This window comes from Nematolebias whitei, chromosome 15, assembly GCF_014905685.2.
Source record: "Nematolebias whitei isolate Nwh7 chromosome 15, NemWhi1, whole genome shotgun sequence".
NCBI classification, from domain to species: domain Eukaryota; kingdom Metazoa; phylum Chordata; class Actinopteri; order Cyprinodontiformes; family Rivulidae; genus Nematolebias; species Nematolebias whitei.
The window spans coordinates 5,268,524-5,290,850 of NC_056512.1; the positions used below are offsets into that span (position 1 = coordinate 5,268,524).

Genomic DNA, 22,327 nt, shown 5'->3' on the forward strand with positions numbered 1-22,327 from the left:
AAAGCCAAAGGAAGCAGGACAAATAAAACAAATAAACATCATAAACAGGTCAAATTAAGTTTAAACATTTCTGGATGACACATTGTAAACAAATTAGCCAAAATTACTTCTTGGGATTGACAATAAGACCAGTTAATAAATTCAACTATATAACGACAGAAGGTAAAATAAGCAATAAACAAAATCCTTGACACTTGTAAAATGAAAAATTTATTCTGGTCATAGAAACTTTTAACTAAACACAAAGTGAAAGGCTTGGGTTACATTAATCAGTCTAAATGACTTGATTATATTTAAAGGTCAACTAGTTAGAATTAGCAAACATTTTCTATAAACATAGTTCAACCTTGGAAGAAAGACACGCACACCCTTTATGTGACATGACATTTGAGTGCTTGATAGGAATTATAAAAATGTATAAAATATTAAATCCAACACTACTTAGGCTGCTACCCCCGCGACCCGACCCCGGATAAGCGGAAGAAAATGGATGGATGGATGGTCTATATTTTGCTGGTCCATCGGCGCATAATTTCACATCCTGAGGCCATTGCGCTGGGCTCTCCGTAATCCCAAAGCTGTGGAGCTGCCAGCTCTTGCTGGAATCAAATACTGGATCACCAGTGAACAAAACTTTGATCCAAAAGGACTTCCTCTGTGACTGAGATGGAGAAGTGTTGGCGAGTCTGGCACTTTCAGCAAACATGTACTTGTGCTGCTATTGGGCCAAGGAGGAAGAATAGCATTGGAAACAAGAAGTACGCCGATGTTCTTCGTCTTGGAGGGACTTGAACAGTGAATGTTTGTAGTTTTGAGATGAATGTTTTTCTGGACTGGAATTGAACAGGGAATGTGAGTACAGTAGTCCCTCGCTACTTTGCGGTTTGATTTTGTGGACTGGTTTTCGTGGTCTTTTAAAGTACAGTACTGTAAGATTGTACCAAAAAAACAGCACCACTTTGTAGTTTTCTCAATAAGCCTATACTGTACCACCAGTCTAAAGGACTAGATTACCCAGAAGGCAACAGTGCACTACCTAAAAAGGCAAAGTTACTTTCTGCTGGAGGGAAAGTTTTATCCAATCCAAAAAACTTCAGTCCTTACAGTATTCATAGTGACTTTAGTGCTCAGTGGATGCAGAGAGCTGATCAGAATCGGACCAAGGCTGTGTAGGTCTGCCGAACCGGACCAGAACCAAGCTGTGTTCTGCAGAGCTTCTGAGTAAAAAGGTATTACTACTCAATCAGCTTAAATTTTTAAGTTGAGTGAATAAACATCAAATATCTTGATTAATAAACTGTTGCTAAATAAACTTTAGACTTAGTTGATTTCAATATATTGTTGATTGAACTGTTTTAGTTTGTTGTTTCAACTCAAAAATCCGTCAGTTCTATTTTGTGGATTTTCACTTACGTAACACCCACGATCAACGAGGGACTACTGTAAACCTAAATGTTTTTTGTACAAGTGGCAGGAGTTGCACTGTGGTGGCGAAGTAGGTTTTTTATCTTGTATGAGGCAGCACAGATAGATGGATCCTGGAGACATTTTATCCACCACCAGGTGCAGAGCTGGAGCCAGGGGGTGGCCCATGTTGGCCTTGACCACCATAGATTAATCTTCAAACACCTCAATCATTTAAGGCAACTATAATTTTAAGCAATAAAAAATAAATAAAAAAGTTACTCAAATGATACTGGTGGTCGGTATACATTAATGGCAGTGGCCATCTTGGATTTTGATGTGGCAATCAAATTGTCAATAGCAACACTTCTTACACCTAAATATAATCACATCAAAATACAAGTCCTTACCTCGCTTATTTTTCAAGTTAACCAGCTCACAACACAAACGGAGGGCATTTCCAATTCCCCCTTTACTCTGCGACGGGACAACCAAAACCATCCAGTAGCTGTGACACTAACAGGATAACTAACCGTGACCCCAGCAGATTGATGCAGAACTTCACAATGAACACACAATGTTTTCCCAATTTATATTTTTATTGTCATAGTAGTTTGCTTTGATAATATCTAAATGTGTCTGGACACGTTGCCCCAACGCCACATGAGAAACCAAAAAGTGGGTAAAAGCAAAGAGTAACATGTAGAACCAAATTCAACTTCTGGTTTTAACTATTTCATTTCAACTTAAGATCTGAAAATCTATTCTGAACTCCTGGTCCACATGTGAATACAGACAGAACTTTTTTGTTGTTGGTGTCATTTATGACAGAAATAAAAAATATATATATATATAAAAAAAAAAATAAAACGTCATGAGTGGGTCCCAGTGGGTGTGTGTGGGGGAGACGATAACCCAGAATGGCATAACAGAGCTCTCAATATGAGAAGGCTGACTCATGTGGACATCATAGTTGTCTTTTCTTTAAAAACACGTTTCTTTTCTCAAAGCTAAGAAGGGGGGCGTGGCAGGGAGGTGCCGCTGACGACCATGGGGTGGGGGGATATCAGCCCGTTACTTCTTGCCAAATCTCAAGACAGCTCGATCCTCTTCAGTCCCTCTCAGCAACCAGCTTCAGAACCTTTCCGATGGCGATGGTCTTACCTGATGCAGAAACACAGATTACTTCATATGTTTAATCATTTCCAACATGTTAACCAACATGTTATAACTCCACTAACTTTGACTTTGCAGACTCAGGCTGAAGTCACACAGCTCTGTTCAGATGAACAGATGTGACCGACACTGACTGACTAAACTCCTGGAGCAGAGAGCATGTTCTGATTCTCCACCTGCTCAGCTACAAACATCACTTAACCTGAATGTCCAGGGATCAGCCACAGATAACCAGCGGCACGTCGCTGAAGAATTCAGTAGTGAGTATTTGTAGTTTTGGACTTGAGTGTTTTTGACATGGCAAAAGCCACAGACCAAAATGGCAGTTGGCTTATTGCTTATTTATCAAGTTATCCAGCTCACAAGGTTTACATACATTATTATACATACAAGGTGGCAGCCATCTTGGATTTTGACATGGCAACTCAAGTTTTCAAAAGGAACCACTCTCCTACTCCTAGATGTAACAACACATTAAACATGGAACTCTGAATCTTGATTCTTTTTCAAGTTTTCATGCTCAACACATGCAAGGATGGTGGACAGAGCATGTCCAATCCCCCCCTCTTCGTTAACCCTGACCCTGGACCTAGAAGCTGGGGTGATGGAAAGATTGTGCCACACTGTCCAGAAGTGGTACAAATGTGCATCAAGTTTGGTTAAATTATCTAGAATGGATCAGAAGTTCTGGTCTGGACAAACAAATGATGGCGGTGCATAGCGACACAGTGGCTCAGTGCTTTCCCGGATGTTGGTGCTTTGTTTTTTATGGATTAAAATGTGTATGCTTTTTGTTCAATGTGCATTCTGTGAGGTGGAAAATCGCTACAACTGGAACATTCTTCTTAGGATCGGAGTTTCCTGTGAGCAAATCATTACAGCCAAGTACCTCCCCTCACACAACATACCACCCGAGATGGAGAGGAGTCCCGGATCACTGTGGTGTATGATCCCCACGGGGAAGCGAAGGAGGCAGCGTAGGGAGAGAAAGCAAAAGTGTGGATGCAGGGCCAGTGTGCATGTAAAATTAAGGAGACAGCCACATAAACCACTGCTTCCCAGTCTTTGTCTGGCAAACGCAAGATCCCTCGCCAATAAGGAACAAACTTCAACTACAGCTAACTTCAAGCCCATATTTCACTGTGACCTAGATCCTGTGGGGTACTGGTCCGGGGGGTGGGTTCAACAAACAATACGTTTTGCCCTTACACCTGGATTATTGAGCATGGATTTTGTTGTTTTGCCCTTACAGTTTCATAACTTGGATCATTTATTTACAAAGTGTGCATCTTTTCTCACTACAGTGTTTTCTTTTGGGGTGGGGGTGTTTCCTAAGAATTCTTTCAAAGCTTCTTGTTATAGATAAAAAAAAAGGAAAAAAAACGTTTTCTGGTTTTAAGATTTTCATTGATTCTAATCTGTTTGTCTAGCTTGTCTGAATTGTTACAAGCCATGACGTTTTTAATTTTCAAGAACTTATAGTGACGAGTGTCCATAAATTAAAAATATTAAAATGCAATAAAGCCCATACTGTGGTTAAAACAAGTGATCAAACTATTATAGAACAAATAATTGCACAAAATTGCCATTGACATTTTTTCATACCAAGATTTCTTCGTTACAAGGACTTTATTTTGGTCGGGCTGTAGTCTGGGTTAAGAGTGTGGAGGTGTTCCACTGATCAGGAGCAGCAGAGCTAAAGACCTTGTTGCCCATGGTGCACAGTTTTGAGCATTTCTGTGGATGGATTGGTGGGGGAGTAAGGAAACCTTATTAACGTATTTTTAGTTTAACATTTTTCTTAATTTATATCTTAGATCTTATTACTGTTTTTCTTTTACATTTTAATACTTTTGTTGGATGTAATTGGGACCCTGTGTACACAATTTCGTTCCACCACATTTAACACATGTGAATCTAAAGGACTGCCTCCCAAGTTTTAACCAGCATGTGGGCATATCAACACGTGGAAACAACACGCTGGATCGTGTTTACACAAATGTAAAAGATGCATACAAAGCCGAACCCCGCCCCCACCTAGGATTCTCTGATCACATCTCAGTTTTAATGGCTCCTACTCGCATGCCCCCGCTGAGATGCTCCAGACCGGTATGAAAGAAAGTTAAATGTTGGATCCAAGACAGTGGCCCCATACTGAGAGATTGTTTTGATCGAACAGACTGGCAGGTTTTCAGAGAAGCTGCTGAAAATGGAGGATCTCTTGATCTGGACCAATACGCATCCTCAGTTCTGGGTTACATTAGTACATGTACTGACACTGTCTCCACCATAAGATATGTTAAAAGCTACCCGGACAGAAAACCTTGGCTGAATGCAGAGAAGCGCACCCTGCTGGAAGCCAGGAACACTGCCTTCAGGTCTGGAAACTCACAGGAGCTGAGAAGGACAAGGAAAGAGCTGGTTGCTGGTATTAAGAGGGCCAAGGCCACATTTGCATAGAGGATCGAGGGTCAATTCATCTCACAAGACCCTCGGAGCATGTGGAGGGGCATTACGTGATTAACAGATTATAAAGGAAGGAGTGAACAATGACCTAAAGACTCTACCTGATGCCCTCAACAATTACCATGCACACTTTGAAGACCTGAACAGACCACCCAGCACCAGACTCACCTCACCACCGGATGATCCAGCCCAGACAACAGCCACGGAAAAGTGTTGAAAGAATGTGTCGATCAGCTCTGCGAGGTGTTGGCAGACATCTTTAACACCTCACTTATCCTGGAGGTCAATCCCATCTGCCTGAAGACTGCCACCATCATCCCAGTCCCAAAGACCTCTACAGTGACTGATCTGAATGACTATTGGCCAGTGGCCCTCACCCCGATAGTCGCTAAATGCGTCGAAAAACTGGTCATGACTCACATCAAAACAACCATCAACATCAACGAGGACCCTCATCAGTATGCATACCGTGAGAACCGATCAACAGAGGATGCCATCTCCTCTGTGGTCCACACTGCGCTCAACCACCTAGAGCAGAAAAACTCTTACGCCCATATGCTCTTTGTGGACTTCACATCTGCCTTCAATACCATGATCCCCCAAACCCTGACGGACAAACTATTCACAATAGAACTAAGCCCATCCATTTTGCAACTGGGTACTAGACTTCTTAACAAACAGACCACAGTCAGTGAGGATACACAACTTCTCCACCACCATAACCCTCAGCACTGGCTCTCCTCAGGGATGTGTGTTGAGCCCCCTCCTGTTTACTCTGCTCACGTATGATTGTGCAGCTACCCATCAAGGCTGTCACATTGTAAAGTTTGCAGATGATACAGCGGTGGTGGGATGCATCACAAACAATGATGAGTCCAGCTACAGGCAGGAGGTGGAACACCTGGAGAGCTGGCGCAAAGAGAATAACCTTCACATCAATGTGAAGAAGACAAAGGAAATGATTGTGGACTTCAGAAGGAACAAACACACCTACACCCCCCTGAACATAAGAGGATCTGCGGTGGAAGTGGTCTCCAGCTACAAGTACTTGGGTGTACACATGAATGACAACCTCAGCTGGAGCAACAACACCACCAGCCTGATCAAGAAAGCTCATCAGAGACTCTACTTCCTCAGACGGCTGAGGCGAGCTGGTCTGGGAAGCTCAGTCCTCACCTCCTTCTACAGGTGTGCAGTGGAGAGCATCCTGTGCTCCAGCATCAATGTGTGGCATGGAGGCTGCACAGCTGCAGAAAGAAAAGCTTTGCAGAGAGTGGTGAAGGCTGCACAGAAGATGTTGGAGTCAGTCTCTCCACCATCACAGACATCTACACCTCCAGATGCAGGAAGAGAGCCACCTGCATCATGAAGGACCACACTCACCCAGCACACACACTTTTTGCCCCGCTTCCCTCAGGAAGGAGGTTGAGGAGCATTAAGTGTAGAACCACTAGACTGAGGAACAGCTTCTACCCTGAGGCTGTTAGACTTTCTAACCAGAATAATCACTGAAAAAAAATCACACCATGTTGCTGCTGATCTGTTTCATGTTGCTGCTGATCTGTTTCATGTTGCTGTGTTCATGCATGCTCATCTGCTCACACACACTCATGCTCGTTCGTGCTGTTTGTCATAATGTTTTTATGCTAATAGTGCTTAGTGTATATTTAGTTGATGTTTTTCTTAGTTCATATCTTAGATGTTATCATTGTTCTTCTTATACATTTTTATTGTTGGATGTAACTGGGACCCTGTGTACATAATTTAGCTCAACCACATGAGGTGCGAATGACAAATAAAAAACCTTTGACTTGACACATTCATACAGCAGTCTACTAAACACTAGGAGTGTAACGGTACGCTAAAATCACATTTCAGTTCGGTTCATTTTCGGTACAAAAAAAAGCCAAAATAAAGACTTGTTTATTTTGAAAATATGACAAGTAAACAATACGTTTGTATAAAAATAAATAAAAGTACCCATTTGGATGATATTTTAAACAAAAGGCACTCTTTACAATAAATAAACTACACTAACATTAATAAAAATCTTAATAAATACAATAACAGTCCACAGAACCACAACAATAAGCAGCAACAAACTGTTTACAAGCTAACTGAAGTTTGAAGTTTTTGGCCAAAAAGACCAATTTGTCCACATTTTCTCCCAAAAGCACAGATCTAGTTGCAGTGACATGATCTCCAGCGGTGGAGAACATCACTCACTAACAACAGTAGCAGGAATAAAGAGGTCGAGCTTTGCTAATGTTGCAGTGTGGCTGCATGTGGCCTCATTATTAGTCACAACCTCTTGGACCTGCTCCCACCTGTCCCTGGAAAAGTTCAGAGTTCACTCATCACAGATTCTTAGTTGGAGGTGATCTCTGGTGGATTTCCCTGAACAGGAAGACTCAGCTGCTATCTCTGTCCCAAACTGGAAATAAAACACAAAGAGGTAAAAAAGAAAAGAGTTGATAAGATTATAATTTTAAATAAAAAAAAGTTAATTAGATAATAATAATAAAAGAACAATACCTCTTCTTGAACAGTTGTTATGAGGTGGTTGAATCTCTCTGTCATCATCATCATCAGGGCAGGACTTTAATCTGGTCCAGGGCTTGTTGACAAGATCAGTTTTAACTTTTTCATAAAGTGCTGCTACAACTTTTTGGCTGAAGTGTTGACGTGATGGATGTCGTAGCGGGGCTCAGTAACTTTAAAGCCGGCGCATCAACAACAGAAACGTAGATCCAGAGCTTTAAAAACTCCTACAGCTTGTCTTATTGCTCTGGACCGATCTGAATTACCTGATAAAGGTTGTTTACATGATGCTGTTATCAGTCTTTGCAACAAGCTGCTAGAAGAGACGTTCACGTTCGTATGATGTCGTTTTAAGTGCGTTAACAAGTTCGACGTGTTGCTGCTGCAGATCCAATCTCCGTGAAACAACGTCGACTCACAGCTTTGGATTTGTTCACTTTTCTTTTAACAAGAAAGACACAATGTTCCCAAACAGGAGACCACAACAACATGCTAACGCTAATGCTACATGTGCTGCGAGACTATGGCGCCGTGCTGAAACACGCTTAGGAACTTTAGTTCTGCGGTGCATAATCTCTCGTTAATAAAATTTAATGAGCGAAAAAATAACAGAAACGGTACACACATGGACCGAACCGAACGTGTTGTACTGAAACTGTTCGGCACACCCACGTGTACCGTTACACCCCTAACTACACACACATTCATACAGATATGATAGAAATGATATATTTACAGATATAGCATACAGATAAGAAAAGCAGCTAGATTCCCACTTCACTCGCAGCGTATTTCCTCCCCCAAAGCCTTCCTGATGAGCCTTACCTTCATCCCGTAAGGTAAACCGTCCCATCTGAGGAAAGTCTTTAAAGGTCTCGAGGCAAATGGTTCCTGCCGTGCGCAAACGGGCGATGCAGACCTGGTCCTGTTTGACAAATCGAGGTCGTGTCTTACTTTTCTCTCCCGACTTCTTGTCTACTAGACAGATTAAGGCCTGGAGGGGCGGGAAGGCAGATAAATTACTGAACACGTCAACAAACTCACTTCAAGTTCTACTGGCAGAAGTAAAAACTTGAACGCTCACTGTGATCTGCACTTCTTCAATGCATGTATGAATGTGAAGAACTGCGTTGTAACCTGGACAGATGATAGATTTGTGTTCAATGATGACAATCTGTGGAGAAAACAAACAGTCGTAAGGACAGGAAGTTCACAACAAACAGTCCACAATTATCATCAGCAACTCCACCGTTAGCTAAAGATCACCTGAAACATGTTCTCAGAAAAGTTACTTTGAATGTTCAAATCTCACGAGTTCTGACCTGAAGTTCTTGGATATTTTTTACAGTTCTCTGTTTCTCATGTCGGTACAAGCTGAGTTGAGGTGCAGAAGCTGCACATATGAAGTGATGACTAGGTGAAGCCTAGCACGCCGGACACTTTCTCTCTAGGAAGGACCAGCAGAGTGCATGCTGGGTAGTCGGGTGTTGAATTGTACATCTGAATATTTGAGGTGAAAACAGAGCCTTCTAACAGGAACACGTAGCCCCTTTTTGCAGCAGTGCAGTGCAGGATGGCGGAGTGAGAACTAACTCTCAGCTCAGCTCCATCACGGTCTGGAGAAGGCTGTCCCAGCTAAAGGAGAGGACATGTTAACCAGGATGTCCTGATGCTGCTCAATAATCCAGCTCCATGACCCTAACCAGGTTGTCAGGTCCTCTGGACGCATTCTTCTTGTTGAAACGTTTCGTCTTTAATCCCAAAAGACTTCCTCAGTCTGAGGAGCTGCATTCAGCCCAGTCTCACCTCAGACCCAGGAAGTCTTTCAGATGAGAGACGAAACGGTTCTACTTTTTGTTGTTGTTTTGCTTCGTTTTGTTTTTGTGAATGTCCAGAGGACCAGATTTAACTTTTTTAGATTTTTCTACCTGGATTATTGAGCATGCATCAGGAAATTATGATTTCCGTTTTGTTTTTAAACAAAAAACTAACGTAAAACTGAATTTTATTGTTTGTTATACAAACAACAACAAAAAAACCTTCTTGCTGTTTTCCTGTCATTTATTTTGCAAATACTCACTTTAACTTTTTGCTTTATTTAATTATTTTTTCCACCATAAAAAATAAATCACATAGGTCTGCACAGTTCATTGTTGTGTTTTAATAATAATAATAATAATAATAATAATAATAATAATAAACTATTTCCCCTTTCTTTACAAGAATCTGGTCTTTTACTTTGTGTTAAGTTGTAAAAATATCAATAAGTGTTAGAAATAATGAGATATTTTAAGCTTTATAATGTCACTTCTGCCACAAATGTTTCCTCCAACAAACTTAAAGTGGCCCATGGGCCACCACTTGATAATAAGTCGTTACAGCTCTGGACACGTTTAATTTAGTGAACGGAGGCGTAAAAATGTCGTGTGTCAGAAAGTCATTCTGTGTTGTCTGTCTCTACTTCCTGTCCTCTTAAACCCGGCCGGTTGAAGCAGGTGGCCGCTCGTCCCGAGTCTGGTTCTGTTGGAGGTTTCTTCCTCCCACTGTCTCCTTTGTGCTTGTTCATGATGGGAGACTGAGAAGATTCAACTAGTCTGCTGCTTCCTTAGAGAACTGCTACTCATAGTTTGTTTATGCGTGTGAATGTTTCTGTTCAGAGCCCTGAGATGACGTCCGTTGGGAGCTACAGAAATGAACTGGAGGTTTAGTCAGGCGACGCTGTGTTTGAGTAGAACCTTGTTGTCATTTGATGGTGGTTAAAACTGTCGCTTCGCTGCCAGCTTGGACTTTTCTGCTTTCTGACAACAGACACAGTCATGTGAGTGAGAGCAGCTTTGTTTCATCTGTGAGCTGGAGACTCGACCCTCTTCACTCTTCTCATCAACTGTGGCTCCCATGACTCGTTCTTGTATTTTTGTCCCTTTGTTGCATGATTTAAAAACATTTCCCTAGATTGCATGCACCGACCTGGGCATCGAAGGTGCGTCCTGAATGACAGAGGTTCTCAGCGTTGCACAGGATGAATCCAGGCAGGATCTCCTCCTCCTCGATGCCCTTCAGACGCAGCTTGAGGTTTTCACCAGGAGCAGCGTCGTCCGTTTCCACATCGTCTGATAAAAGACTCAACACTTCCACCACGTGCTTCAGCCCAGAGACAGACAAGACATGAGATGAGTGAAGCTGAACTGAAGGTACAAAAATCAACCCAAACAATGCTGCGCTGCTGCCAGCAGCTCACACACACCGACACACATCAACAGACCAGTTTGTGCAAGTATCCAATCAAAACCTGGGGCTAGTTATTCAGATTGCTAGTTTCAATACCAGTCTGAGGTCCAAACCAGTGAGACGGAACCTGATTGTTCTGCCTTTGTTTGCTGATGCTCATTAATCAGATCCATTTTTCTTCTGGTTGTTCTGCTGATTTGGTTCCGGTTCAACAATTCATGTCTCAAAATGTTCGGCTCCGTCACGACATTCCTGCTGTGACCTTTAGATATTTGTACTTTTTGAAACACAGGAGTCCCTCGCTACGTCGTGGTTCAACTTTTGTGGACTAGCTCTTTGTGGACTTACAGTCAAAACATTGGAGTAAATTAGTTTTGATCGTATTTACACACTGTACAGTAATATATCGCTGTGAACACAAATGCCAGAGATGCTCAGTCACGTCTGCCTGTACGGCACGGTTGTTAAGACGGAAGCTGCACTGGTCGTGTGGAGTAACGGCTGCAGAACAGAAACATGACTTGGTCTACCAGCACCATCTGACAAAGGTGAAACTAAATTTATGATCATCTTGTTGTGGCGGGGGGAGCAGGCCCTGGAACCTACCCCACGCGATAAACGAGGGTCTACTGTGTTTAGCTACGTCGGCCATGTTTTTCTCTCTGGATCTCTCGTTACATCCTTCAAACCCTTTGTGCTGTTTGAAACACTTTACTGCTCATTTCAACTTTTTTATACTTAATTGTTTTTTTTGGTGCCAGTTTCTGCTTGTTTTTGTAATCTAATCAGCTACTGCTAATTTCAGCTTTGTTCAGCTGTTTCTACACATTTCAGCTGTTTTTCTGCTACTTTCCACTTTTATATTCCTGCTTTCAGAAAATATGAGCTGTTCAAATTCATTTTGCTTAACATTCAGCAATGGTTTCAGAAAACTAACTGCGTTTGTACAGAAAACGATTTGTCTGCTTCACAGCTGAAATGTCCCGATGAGCCGGTGCGGTTCATTTCATCTTATTGAACTTGATAGAAATATTGAATCAGTTAAGTGTTGTTAAATGACTTAATGCTTTTTACTGTCCTGTTCACCAACACCTCACCCCCAGAATCAGGGCAGTTCTGTCTGAACGATGAGACATTTGTTGTAACAGCTGGCAAACAGCTAAACCTCTGTGAAGTCTTGAATTGAAGGTTTGGAGGACTTCTTACCCTGTTTGGCATCATGACGAGCTGCTGAGCCTTACTGATGGAGCCCGACTCAAGCTTGCCCAGAACAACGGTCCCCATGTCCTGACGAGACATCGACGCTCTTTAGAAAATAGCCAGTTCTCCTGTTGGACGTGCTTCAAGCTGGACAGCCTTACCTTGTATTTGTCTACGATGGGCAACCTGACAGGGCCGTCACTTGATCTGTTGAAACTCGGCAAACTGTCCAAGTGAGGAATGAACGGTAGACCTCTTCAAAATAAAATGCATACAAAAGGTTAAAAAGGCTCAAACAAGATGGTGGTTGCTTTTTAATCTGCATTCCTGCACAAGTTTCATTTCACATTCTGTAACTGAGTCCAATTGAAAAACGTTGTTGCAGTACAGTAGTCCCTGGCTACTTCACGGTGCGTTTATCGCAGACTTGCTCTATCACAGCTTTTCAAAATAAGACTGGTCATGACACAATTGGCTGATTGATGGATGAGCTACTTTATTCTTTCCGTACGTACGTTCAGTTTTGCTGCCATTTCAACAATTCATATCTCAAACTGTTCAGCTGTTTCAGGACGTCTGCTATGTCTTTTGCTGCTAGTGCACCTTTAGCTTCTTTAGCTATTTAGCCTTTTCTGCCATTTTGGCCCTCATTGAAAATGAATGGAGCAAATTTTTCATCCTCTATATCTTTTGATATGTTTACAACCTGTTACTACTAGTTTCACCGTTAGACCCGGTTCAGCTTTTTTCAGCTTCCTTATTCAAATTTCTGGACAAATTTAGCTACTTCAGCTAATTTCAGCTGTTTTGTACTCCTTTCAGCCCAATTCATCTAACTTGAACATTTTTGTGCTTCTTGAAACTTATTAATACTAAGTTCTGCTCTTTTCAGTTTATTTCTGTATGTTTATGCTTTTACAACTAGCATTGAGCTGTTTTTATAATTTCATCTTTATCAGGTAATTCCATATTTTTTTACAATCATGTAAACTTTTTTTCAGCCTAATTCACCAGAAACAAGCTCCCCTGGCTTCCTTCTAGTAATTTAAGCTTCTTTCTGTATGTTTTAGTCAATATTTAGCTGTTTTCAACAAAATTCAGCTTTTCTCAGATAATTGCAACTTTATTGTGCTAATGTATGCCTAGTTCAGCCTTAGTGGCCACAATTAAGCTTCCTCCACTTCCGTTTGGAAATTTAAGCTTCTTTCTAGATTTTTTAGCTACTGTGCTGCCCTTAAGTCATTTCTCTGATTAAATAAGTTCATAGGTTTAAATAAATAATTCTAAAAGGAATGAAAAGACAAAATATACATCATTATGTTACAAGAATCATTATAAGTTGTTTAGATAAACAATTCATGTTTTAAGTTTTTTGTTAGAAAATATCAATGGTAAAGTGTACGTCCGGTTTCAATCGTTCATTTCCGGTCCCGGTTTCGGACTTCCGGTTCTGCTAGAAAACAAAGGTCCACATGCAAGAAGCAGTATGGAAATGTAATCAGATATGATCCACGCTGAATTATCAGGCAGGAACGCCGTAAGTTTCATTGTACTGAAGTTTATACGAAGAGGGTTTGATATTATTGCTTATTTTGTGAAAATGTTGTTTTAGTGAGTTTGATGCACTATTTGTGTAAACATGCGTTGTGTGTTGAGATAGTGCATCTTCTGTCATTTCAGTTTTCACCACATGTTCATGAAGACAATTAAACAAGCTGCAACTAAACTCCAGGGTCTTCATTTGTGGTTTAGCTCGGTGTCACCAACATCCTTGTTGAAAACACTACGGTGAAAAGGCGCCAATTGATGATCATCACGGTCAAAATGGCATCCAGTAACAAGTCTGCATCCAGTTTGAAGACCAGCCGCTCATCTGGATCAGCAGTAAGCGCTGCTTATGCTCGAGCTAAAGCAGAGGCTGCTAAGGTGAGAGCAGCCTCTGCAACCAAAGAAGCACAGTTGAAAGTTGAAAAGGCACAAAGTGAAGTGAAAAAGGCTCAAAGAGATGCAGAATTAGAAGTGTTCACATACAAAAGGAGGCTGCTGCTGAAGCAGAAGTGCTGGAGGAAGCAGAAGCAATACAAGAGGCCTGAGAGCAGAAAACCTCCATCAGAAAAGGCTAAATTGGAACGTACAAGTGAATCTTTACAATCTCAAGTGGACATCATACAATCTCCATGCTCACAACAATTACCAACCACTTCTCACCTGCAAGTAAACTCACCTGACATTTGTAACATGGCATCCCCCTGATGAAGTCAAGTTAGAGCTACAACCCACGAGCTCTGGATTAAAGCTTACTAAAAACAATGTTGCTACCTGAAATATGCCCAGTCAGCCTAGAAGTGAAACGAAACCTAAGCTGCAGAAACCGAACAACCCTCTCAACCCAATTTGCTCACCATTCACGCCTCACTATAATGCCCCAGCCAGCATTTCACAACCAGTTGAACCATTTGCTCAATACATGGCACGCTGAGATCTAATCACTTCAAGCCTTTACCAGTTTGTTGACAGGCCAGAAAATTACAGAGCATGGTGCTCTTCGATTACTAGTGCCACAGCTGAAGTCCATCTAAGTCCCATTCAAGAGCTAAATCTCATGACAAAATGTTTAGGGAAGGAGTCAAGTGGTCAGACAAAACACATTCGCTCAGTGCACGTCAACAACCCCACATTAGAACAAAGTCCATGCTCAATAATCCAGGTATACAATCCAACATTTTTCAGTCATGTCATCTGAACAGGTTCTTTTTTTGGTGCTGAAACGTTTCGCCTTTGATCCGGAAGGTTTCATCAACCAGTTTGACAAGACTGTCAACAAGGAAGAGGGCCGGCAATGGAGGAGGGGGCGTACCAAAGAGACCATCTTATCACAAGCAGAACTGGTTTGTTCCACTTTGGAGTAAGCTGTTGGAGGAAGAATCAGTTTTGTTGTGCGTTTCCTTGACTGATGAAGCCTTCTGGATCGAAGGCAAAACATTTCAGCACCAAAAAAAAAAAAAAAAACTGTCCAAATGACCTGACTGAATAATGTTGAACCCCACATCAGCTTTGTGCAAAACATGGGAAAGACTAAACGAGTGTTATGCAGCACCTGAAATAATTGAAAAGTCACTTTTCGAAAGACTGGACAGTTTTCCAAGAATAACAGTCCAAGATAACATCATGTTGCGTGAACTAGGGGATCTGCTGCAAGAGATTCAAAGCGCCAAGGAAGATGGATATCTCCCTGGCCTACAATATCTGGACACTTCTCGTGGAATTGGCCCAATCGTAGACAAACTCACATATGGACTTAAGGAGAGATGGATGTCACATGGCTCTCAATACAAAGACGAAAACCAAGGCTTTTTCCCACCCTTTGAGTATTTCTGCAAATTCATATGCAAAGAGGCAAAGAAACACAATGATCCGAGTTTCCACCATCAAAACAGCCAAAGACGCTCAAAGAACTTTACTCTAATAAGCCAGTTACTGTACACAAAACCAATATTTCTCTCCCTGACAAGGATTTTAATGGGAACTGCCCACTGCATAATAAGCCACACCCACTCAAAAAATGCAGAACAGTTAGGAATAAACCCCACTATGAAAGGAAGGCCTTTCTCAGGGAGAAAGGAATAATCTTTAAATGCTGCTCCTCAGACACTCATCTTGCAAAGGACTGTAAATCGGCAGTAATGTGTTCTGAATGCGACAGCACAAGCCACGACGCAGCCATGCGTTCTGGTCCTCCACCAGCACAAGAGATTGGTGGGGAGGGAGAAAACAGTCAAGACACAGTCTGTGTCACAACAAACTGCACAGATGTGTGCGGTCCAGGTCAGTGGGGTCGTTGATGTTCGAAGATATGTCTTGCGTGGGTGTATTCTTAAGGTTACAGGGACAGAGCTATCAAAACTTATGTAATACTAGAAGATCAGAGCAATTGTTCCTTAGCCAGGCCTGAGTTCTTCAAACTTTTTGACATTAAAACTGAAACTTTCTCCTACAATCTTGGGACATACTCTGGTATTGTGGAAACACGGGGTAAAAAGGCTGAAGGCTTTCAGGTAGAGCCACTAGATGGATCATTAGTTATCCCTCTACCCACACTCATCGAGCGTCAGGAGAGTCCCAACAATAGGAGCGAAATTCCAACCCCCAGCGCTGCGCTACACCAGCCACACCTCCAATCCATAGCAAAGTACATCCCAGAACTAGATCCTAAAGCAGAGATACTCCTGTTGCTAGGGCAAAATGTTTTACAAGTACATAAGGTCAGGCAGAGAGTTAAGTAAAGTACCTGAGCAAACTCTGGTACAAAGAGTTTTTAACCGGATGGAAAAGGACAAAAAACCTGCTCCATCAATTCAAGACACTCACTTATGAAAATAATGGACAATGTTACGTGTAGGGATGAGGACAACAGTTTGGGCTCTCCATTCCCATTTAAAGAACCTCGCCAGCAACTGCCAAACAATAGAGAGCAGGCAGTCACAAGGTTCTCATCCTTGAAACACAACGTAAACAAGAAACCTAAAATGCAAGAGCATTTACCCACATTACGACAAAGGCATAAATGGACTGTATCACGCAGAAACCTCCAAGCTGGTGATCTCGTTCTACTTAAGGACAAGCAGGCCACACGCAACAGCTGGCCCATGGCGAGGGTTACTGCCACATTCCCAGGCAAGGACAATCGAGTAAGGAAGATAAAGGTAAAGGTATGGGATCAGGGTGATGTGAAGACATTTATGCAACCAGTTACAGAAGTTATCCTCCTCATGCCAAAGGACTAAATGTATAATATATTGTTTGGTATAATGGCCTCACGAGGCAAGGTGGGGAGTGTGCTGCCCTTAAGTCATTTCTCTGATTAAACAAGTTCATAGGTTTAAATAAATAATTCTAAAAGGAGTGAAAAGACAAAATATACATCATTATGTTACAAGAATCATTATAAGTTGTTTAGATAAACAACTTATGCTTTAAGTAAGTTTTTTGTTAGAAAATATCAATGGTAAAATGTACTTCCAGTTTCGATTGTTCACTTCCAGTTCTGGTTCGGGACTTCCAGTCGAGCGGTTTTGCTAGAAAACAAAGGTCCACATGCAAGAAGCAGTATGGAAATGTAATCAGATATGATCCACGCTGAATTATCAGGCAAGGACGCCGTAAGTTTCATTGTATTGAAGTTTATACAAAGGAGGTTTGATATTATTGCTTATTTTGTGAAAATGTTGTTTTAGTGATCCACAAAAGTTAAGTCTGGTCCTGTGGACATTCCAAAAAACAAAACAAAAAAAGTAGAAACGTTTCGTCTTTCATCCGAAAGACTTCTTCAGTCTGAGGTGCTGTATTCAGGTCAGTTTTATAAATTGCACCTTCTTGATCAACCAGTTTGCTGCTGACAGCCAAAACCAGCTGCTCACATGATCAAGGAGGACCATCAGCCTAACAATGGACCATTAGCACCTGATGGCTGCTTGATATTCACAGGGGGTTGAGTGATACTAGCAATAACCGCATTGTAAGAGGGGTACAGTTGAACCCGGAGGCTCCACCCCTGTTTAATGATGGACGATTTCTTTTCACAAAGATGGCCTCCTTTACTCCTCTCTCAAACCATCATTCCTCTCTGTCCAGGATGTGAACATCTTCATCCTTGAAAGAGTGACCTCTGGCATGAAGATGAGTGTAGACCGCAGAATCCTGGCCTGATGATGTTGATCATCTGTGCTGGTCCATCCTTTTGGCCAGTGGCTGTTTTGTTTCCCCGATGTAAGACTGATCACAGCCCTCCTGACACTGAACAACATACACAACATTGCTCTGTTTGTGTCGGGGGACTGGATCTTTGGGATGAACCAGTCTTTGCCGTAATGTATTTTGGGGTTTAAAAGCCACTGGGACGTTATGTTTAGAAAATAAACATCTCAGTTTCTCTGATACTCCCTCAACATATGGAATGACCACTGGTCTAGATCTGGATTCCTCCTTTTTACCTGATGGCTGGCTGGAGTCCTGTTTGAGTTTCTTCTCTGCTTTCAGGAAGGCCCAGTTAGGATATCCACATTGCTCTAGAGCCCGTCTTGTGTGGGATTTCTCCTTCTGCCTGGCTCCTGAGTTAGTGGGGACACTGTCTGCTCTGTGATACAGAGTCCTGATGACTCCTAGCTTGTGCTCCAAAGGCTGATGGGAGTCAAACTGCAAATACTGGTCTGTGTGAGCCCACACAGACCAGTAAGCGGTACACCACCAACACTGTTTATAGTGGAGGTGGTGTGCTGCTGACCTCAACTCGAGATGTCGTGGGTCGGTAGGCAGAATACTTCAAAGACCTCCTCAACCCCACTGGCACGTCTTCCACTGAGGAAGCGGAGCCTGGGGACTTTGGGTCGGGCCCTCCAATCTCTGGTGCTGAGGTCACTGAGGTGGTTAAAAGGCTCCTCGGTGGCAGGGCCCCAGGGGTGGATGAGATTCGCCTGGTGTTCCTCAAGGCTCTGGATGTTGAATGGTTGTGTTGGCTTACACGACTCTGCAACATTGCGTGGACATCGGGGGAAGGTCCCCTGGATTGGCAGACAGAGGTGGTGGTCTCCCTATTCAAAAAGGGGGACCGTAGAGTGTGTTCCAACTACAGGGGGATCACACACTTAAGCCTCCCTGGTAAAGTCTATTCGGGGGTTATGGAGAAGAGGGTCTGTCAGACAGTCAAACCTCGGATTCAGGAGGAGCAGTGCGGTTTTCGTCCTGGTCGTGGAACAATGGACCAGCTCTACACTCTCAGCAGGGTCCTGGAGGGTGCGTGGGAGTTTGCCCAACCAGTCTACATGTGCTTTGTGGACTTGGAGAAGGCGTTTGATCGCGTCCCTCGAGGAACCCTGTGGGGGGTACCCCGGAAGTATGGGGTACCAGGCCCTTTGATACGGGCTGTTATGTCCCTGTATGACCGGTGTCAAAGCCTGGCCCGCATTGCCGGCAGTAAATGGTAAATGGACTGTACTTATATAGCGCCTTTCTATCTTATTTCAAGATACTCAAAGCACTTTACACTACAATCTGTGCCTCATTTACCCATCCACACAGCACTAGATCTCTACAAAGCTAATTGAACAAATCATTCTAATGAGACTAATAAGTGCTTTAGATCACATTCATACACCAATGGGACACACATCAGAGGCTATGAGGGGTTCAGTGTCTTGCTCAGGGACACTTCAGCATGTGACTGCTGGTGGATTTGAACCCCCAGCTCTCGCATTGGAGAACGACTGCTCTAACCACTCAGCTACAGCCGCCCCACAGTAAGTCGGGCTCATTCCCGGTCAGAGTTGGACTCCGCCAAGGTTGCCCTTTGTCACAGATTCTGTTCATAACGTTTATGGACAGACTTTCTAGGTGCAGCCAAGGTGTTGAGGGGATCTGTTTTGATGGCCTTACGATCGCTTCTCTGTTTTTTTGCAGATGATGTGGTCCTATTGGCTTCATCAGATCGTGATCTACAGCTTTCGCTGGAGCGGTTCGCAGACAAGTGTGACACAGCCGGGTTGAAGATCAGTTCCTCCAAATCCGAGGCCATGGTCTTGAGCCGGAAAAGGGTAGAGGGCCCTCTCCGGGTCAGGGAGGAGATCCTGCCCCAAGTGGAGGAGTTCAAGTATCTTGGGGTCTTGTTCACGAATGAGGGAAAAATGGAGCATGAGATCGATAGGCGGATAGGTGCAGCATCTGCAGTGAAGTGGGCGCTGTACCGGTCTGTTGTGGTGAAGAGAGAGCCGAGTCAAAAGGCGAAGCTCTCAATGTACCTGTCGATCCACGTTCCTACCCTCATCTATGGTCATGAGCTTTGGGTTGTGACCGAAAGAATGAGATCTCGGATACAAGCGGACAAAATGAGTTTTCTCCACAGGGTGTCTGGGCTCTCCCTTAGAGATAGGATGAGAAGCTCAGTCATCCGGGAGGGACTCAAGAGTAGAGCCGCTGCTTCTCCACGTCGAGAGGAGCCAGTTGAGGTGGCTCGAGCATCTGGTTAGGATGCCCCCTGGACGCCTTCCCGGTGAGGTGTTCCGGACACGTCCCACCGGAAAGAGACCCAGAGGAAGACCCAAGACACGCTGGAGGGACTATGTTTCTCGGCTGGCCTGGGAACGCCTCGGGATTCCCCCGGAGGAGCTGGACCAAGTGGCTGGGGAGAGGGAAGTCTGGGCCTCCGTACTTAGGCTGCTACCCCTGCGACCCGACCCCGGATAAGCGGAAGAAAATGGATGGATGGACGTGAATGTTCCTGTAAAGTGCCCCGAGACAACTTTGTTGTGATTTGGCACTATATAAATAAACTTAAATGAATTAATAGTTTAAATAAACAATTCATGCTGCATTGATTGTTTATTTAAAATATTAGTGAGTAAATTCAAATTGTTTATTTAAAGGAGGGAGATTTGGAGTAACAGTTGATAGTGTGATTGCAGCCTGGCTCATGTCATGACAAGGTTTACTGGACTACTGTATCCCTACTTTGCAGTTTTTCCACTTATCGCGGGTGGGCAGGGTACATAACACCTGCGATAAACGAAGGACTACTGTAGTGACATCCAACCTGTCATTGTGCTGTGAATGTTTAGAGTGGTAACTGAATCATGTGTGTCTCAACCACCACCAAAAAAAAACAAACCACAAACTGTGGGGAAACTTCTTAGTTCATGGTTGCTGTAATATACTCCCCTCCCCCCCCATATTACTGTCCTGGAAAATGCTCATTAAAAAAAAAAAATCTGTTTGGGAAGCCTGTTCACAAACAAAAACACTTACGTGTACCACGGGCACATCTCAGTAGGCTCCTTCAGGTTGGCCCCTGTTAGTCCAGAGCACGGCATGAAGTGAATATCTTTCTTCGGGTTGAAGCCCACTTTTTTCAAAAATGGCACAAGCTTCTCTTTACACTCTTCGTACCTAACAATTCAGGCACAGAGATCAACGTCAGGCATTTTCTAAAGAGCAGGGCTTACACTTACACTCACTCAAACCCACAGGTAGTCAATTGATTATTATTGTTTATTATATTAACAGATTATTAATGGTCCACATTTGTATTTAGACTTCTTCAGGTTGTGCACACCTCAAGTTTCTCATTCACTGACAGAGTGCTTTCTATCATGTTAACACATATACTGTGATTGTATTGAAGTGTCACAAAGATGAATTTCTGTTTTTCAATTAAACACATGGATGGTACTGTCTCAGAGCTCTTTGGATCACTTAAATCAATCTCAGACACCTGTGTTTACCAGTTGAGCTCAATTAAAGGAAAACCTACAGAAGAGGGATGTTCCACATTATTAAGCATACCACCAGTTTCAAGATATGAGATTATTTTCTCAAGAAAAAGATGCGAGTGTGGCAGCAGCCTCATCAACAGCTCAGACTAGGAGGCTGGAGTCATTTAAACCATAGATGTTCTGTGTGGTGAACGTGTTGGTGAACACACCGTTTAAACTCTGAACTCTGATGAAAATGTCTCACCAGCATCACAGACATGAAGAAAGTTATGAAGTCATAATCAGCAGCAGCTGTCAATCAGTTTTGTAAAGCGAGATAACATTAATTTTCAATAATCTAATAAAGAATTATTTCACAATGAATTCATCTTTATTCTTAATCTTGCAGCAGTCCCAGCTGAATGCATGCAGCTCAGAAACTTCAGTTTGTTTTCTCTGACTACAGACAAGATCATGAACTGTGATCCACATCAAAACATCTTATTGTGAACTTTTGAATAACAGTTTGAACCCTTTAACTTTATGGCTGTTCCTCAAACCAACCACCATATTTAACTGATTAAAATACTAGTTTAAAATATTTTCATACAAAAAACTAGTCAGTCTTTTAGAGCGGTTTTAGCCTGAATTAAAAATATCTAATTTAAATTATTTTTTTATAACAACACTTTAGTTGTTTTTGTTTGAAAACTCTACATAATTTTTTTTTTTAATGACAAAATGTTTATTGTAAGGTCATTAAAAAGGTGTATGTTCCTCCATTGGTCCGCCCTCTGGGTCAACATTCACATCCTCCTCTGTTGTCCAGGGCTCAGAACTCATGCTTGGTTCTGTTGATCTAGTGCGAGGGGTTCTGGACACCCTTCTTTCAGACCTCCAAGTGGGACTCGGTCCTCTTCTAAAACTAATCATAATCACCCTCTTCATCAACAAAGTCCCCTCTGTCTGACTCAGACTGCTTTCTCCTTCATGATCCTCTCCTCTGTCTGAGAGGTTCTGACTCGGCGGTTCCGTCCTCCTCTGGATCTTCAGCTCCGTCCTCCTCTGGATCT

At 42.7% G+C, this 22,327-nt stretch overlaps 1 protein-coding gene across 1 annotated transcript in view; it reads right to left on the reverse strand.

The window, feature by feature from the left end:
- Positions 1-2,300: 2,300 nt before the first annotated feature.
- The window catches only part of gspt1l (G1 to S phase transition 1, like), a 40,340-nt gene continuing 20,313 nt past the window's right edge, over positions 2,301-22,327 (reverse strand). The window contains exons 8-14 of the mRNA XM_037689357.1: positions 20,809-20,949; positions 12,177-12,270; positions 12,022-12,102; positions 10,555-10,728; positions 8,672-8,761; positions 8,413-8,581; positions 2,301-2,568 (exon numbers count right to left, since the gene is read on the reverse strand). Of these exons, the coding sequence (XP_037545285.1) occupies positions 2,516-2,568; positions 8,413-8,581; positions 8,672-8,761; positions 10,555-10,728; positions 12,022-12,102; positions 12,177-12,270; positions 20,809-20,949 (802 nt within the window). The 3' untranslated portion in view covers positions 2,301-2,515. The remainder of the gene's footprint in view (positions 2,569-8,412; positions 8,582-8,671; positions 8,762-10,554; positions 10,729-12,021; positions 12,103-12,176; positions 12,271-20,808; positions 20,950-22,327) is intronic.